At 31.2% G+C, this 3,883-nt stretch overlaps 1 protein-coding gene across 1 annotated transcript; it reads left to right on the top strand.

The window, feature by feature from the left end:
* LOC104753138 lies at positions 2,896 to 3,820 on the top strand. The gene has a single exon (XM_010475433.2). It carries the CDS (start codon positions 2,988 to 2,990, stop codon positions 3,618 to 3,620), a length of 633 nt encoding a protein of 210 aa, XP_010473735.1. The 5' UTR covers positions 2,896 to 2,987; the 3' UTR covers positions 3,621 to 3,820.

The raw sequence follows: 3,883 nt of genomic DNA, 5'->3' as shown, positions 1-3,883 counted from the left end.
TTTTTTTTTTTTTTTTTTAACTTACACGATTAAAAAACATAGCACGTCCAAAACAAATTATCCTTTGGTTACATATGTCAACAGTTATTACTACTTATCAATTTAGATGCATGTTTTGAAATTTTTGATTGCTATGAAAAAGTTTCCAGATTTATCGATGAAGATTCAAAAGCTGATAATCGGGCATTCGTACAACAAACAAATCAAATTAAAAAGCTCTATACATATTTATATACTTTATATTGTATATGTCATATGCTATTGGGGTTTTAATTGATATATATCATAATTAAAACATATATGGTCCAGAACTCTTTTTTTTTTTTTATAAATCTAATGTTAAAATCTATTCATAAAAAAAATAAACTTTTTTATAATGCTAATGTAGACTGTTTATTGAACATTTGAATAAAGCCAACTCTAGTAAAATCTTGCTGCAAACCAAGCTTGAACACTAGGTCCTCCTCCATCCGCAATTTTTTTCAATCTATTGTGAACGTTTATGTCTATGAGTTTCACCAGCTTTTCCATCGTTGAAGGGTGTTCCCCATGGCGTCTATCATTTCTCTCCCGCCAAAGAAAGTGTATTTTGTTCTGAAAAGTGTAACCCAACAAAAATCTTTTTGTTGTATCCAAAGTATTTCCATCAATGAAAGACATGATCTCTTCCCAGTGTATGGTGAACTTGTCAGAGAGAAGCATGTGCACCAACGCCTTCCATACCTGCTGTGAAAAGGGGCATCGAAAGACTAAATGTTCTTTTGTCTCCATCAGATATTTAGAGAACACACAGTTTGTGTTAACTTAAGCGTTCTAGTTTTTCATTTTTTCCCCTGTTGCAAGTCTGTTTTTACCTCCAGCCATGTGACAAGGACATACTTAGGAGTTGCATGAGGGAACCATATCGCTCTATAGACTGTCATTGTTGGATGTGATTTTAAACTTTTAAAAATATAAAAATAATCACTTAATTATTAGTTAAAGAGTTATTTTCTTTATTTGTTTAGCCATAATCTAAAACATCCATATTTATTCTACACAATGTATGTTTGATTATGTTTTTACATATTCATGTATTCTTATATATATACATATTCCCTGTGTTTCGTTTTACTTGTCGTTTTAGAGTTAAAATTTTGTTTCATAATAGTTGTCGTTTTAGATTTTCAATGCAGATGTTTGGTAAAAATTCAAATTTTTATCCCAACTGTTTTAATATCTTGACCAATAGAAAACTTAGAAAATATATTTAAGAAGTGTAAAATCGAAAATTTAATTGTTTTCTTAATATTTATGTATAAAAATTTAAACAACAACTAATCTGAAACAGAGATTGTATTATATTATTAGTTTATTACATTTAAAAGAGATCTAGTAGATTCATATATTTTTATTATATGATTGACCATATATTTTAGCATACATTATTTTCATTTTTATAATAAAATTCTTCAAATTATATTAAATAATAAGTTCAAGCTCACACATAAAAAATATATAGTGTAAACATCAACACACAATAAATTAATTAATTTTACAATAATACAATAACCTGCATGTTGCAGGGCATTGCCTAGTGAAGTTCTTTGGTTCACCCCTATTCACCCCTCTTAGTTAGTCAATCAAAATACAACTATGTATATGCTATATTATATCATATTTAAAAATAAATAAAATTAAAATCATAAAAACAGAATAAATCGAAGAAACAAAATTTATCATATTTTTATTGAAGAAATTATAAGTCGGTTTGGGATAAAAAAAGGGGTTAGGATTCAGATTTTACAATTAAATATATATATATATATATATCGGTTTGTGTTTATTAAAAAATTGTTGGGGTTTAGAGTTTAGCTTTTACAATTAAACAAAATTATATGTCGGTTTGAATTCATAAAAGAATATTAGTGTTTAGATTTTACAATTAGATGAAATTATATGTCAGTTTGGGCTTATAAAAAGCTTAAAATTTAGATTTATAATTAAAAAGCTATAAATAATGTTAGGGTTAATAATTTTAAAATTCAGGTTAAATATTTTTTTTAGAAAAATATTTATTAATTTTAATTATTTTGTTTAGATAATATAATTTATTTTAGTTTATTTAATTAAATTACATGATAATTTTAATTGGCTAATTAAAAAAGACTGAATAAGAGAAGTTTGTCATTATATTAACTTTTATCGTAAAAATATATGGAGTTTTGTGTTTTGAGGTTAAACTAAAAAAATAGCTACTGGCGCCAAATTCGGACTTAGACTTCAAAATAAGATGAGAGAGAGATGGGGTTTTTCTTAAAGAAAAAGACACCGGTGTCCCGCAGAACCTTGCACTTTTTTTTCTTTCTTTCTTTCTCTTAGTGGACAAAAAGACTTTTCTTTTCTTTTGCAAATTATAGGATTCTATGGGATTGAAATGGACCCATTAAACTAAGCTCTTTCTTAAATTTTACTCATTCACTCTTCTCTTTTGGTCCAATATAATTTGATTCGACGTATTCTTTATAGCCCAAAAACTCCTTTTCTTTTTGGGTATCACAACTCTCTGCTTCTTCCATGGTTTTTTTATATAAGTAAGTTGGTTTTGTGGTCACTTGAAGTTAGCTTTACTAAATGTTCACCACCAAAGAACAAAAGAAATCAACACTACTGTATAGCTAGCATGTCTCCAAATCAGAAAAAGAAATAGAAAAGGTTCTTAAAAAAACTATAGGCTGAAATAAAATTACAAAAAAAACTATAGGCTGTATTAAAAATAAAAGAAATTTTCACAAATACTACCTAAAAATAATGCAAAGCAAAGAAGATTCCACCGCATTTTCCTTTGTTGTACGCGACTTTTGAGTTCACATAGTTTGAAGTTTGTGATAAAAAGCATTATAGGGGAAGCTCTGGCTCTCTCACCGTCACCGACCTTTATAATTAGACTATATATATAATATAGAGAGAGAGCATGAAGTAGGCTAGAAGGAGAACACAAACCAAGCATGGGAAACTGTTTATTCGGAGGGTTAGGCGACGAGGAAGACTTATTGATCAAAGTCATAAAATCAGACGGTGGAGTTCTTGAATTCTACTCCCCCGTCACGGCGGGCTCCGTCTCCCACGAATTCACAGACCATGCTCTTTTCTCGGCCCTTGATCTCCTCTGGAAACCCCTGCCTAACCACCACCTCCTTGTCCCCGGTCAGTCCTACTATCTCTTTCCCAATAATGTCTCCGAGGAGTTGAAGACTTTTGTGGGCAGCTGCCACGTGAGATCCAACAGCGAGTCCTTTTCAGCGACGATGACTCCTTACAGAATGTCTCTAGATTATAACCACAGGGTATTGAAGAGATCATGCACGGACGTCTTTTCAAGAAACAACTACACAAGGACCCGACAGAAGGAGAAGAGGACGAGGAGGAGGCGTACGAGCAGCAAAAGTGGAATATGGAAAGTGAAGCTGGTCATAAACACTGAAGAGCTGTTACAGATACTGTCTGAGGATGGTAGAATAAATGAGCTAATAGAGAGTGTGAGAGTCGTGGCCAAGGGTGAAAACGGCGTCACATCGAGCATCACAAGTGGTTCGTCTGAGAATGTCTTGTCGGTGGTACATACCTTAGATTTTGATTAATTCCCTATATCTGAATTCGTGGCAAACGATAGAACTAATGAAGTCTGTTATCTTGCTCCAGTCGATTGCGTCATTTAGAAACTATAGCTTCTTCTTCTTCTTTTTTATTCCAAAGACTCCATATATATTTTATATAAGTACTACGTGAGAAACTAATTGTTCCAAGTTAATTAAGATGCTCGAAGACATATTATATTCGATTTGACATGCATGTTGTAATTTTATCTGCCGATTGTCTATAACTAATTAAAGGAGCATGCATG

This window comes from Camelina sativa, chromosome 16 (assembly GCF_000633955.1).
Source record: "Camelina sativa cultivar DH55 chromosome 16, Cs, whole genome shotgun sequence".
NCBI classification, from domain to species: Eukaryota; Viridiplantae; Streptophyta; class Magnoliopsida; order Brassicales; family Brassicaceae; genus Camelina; species Camelina sativa.
This window is presented reverse-complemented; position numbering and strand designations above follow the sequence as displayed.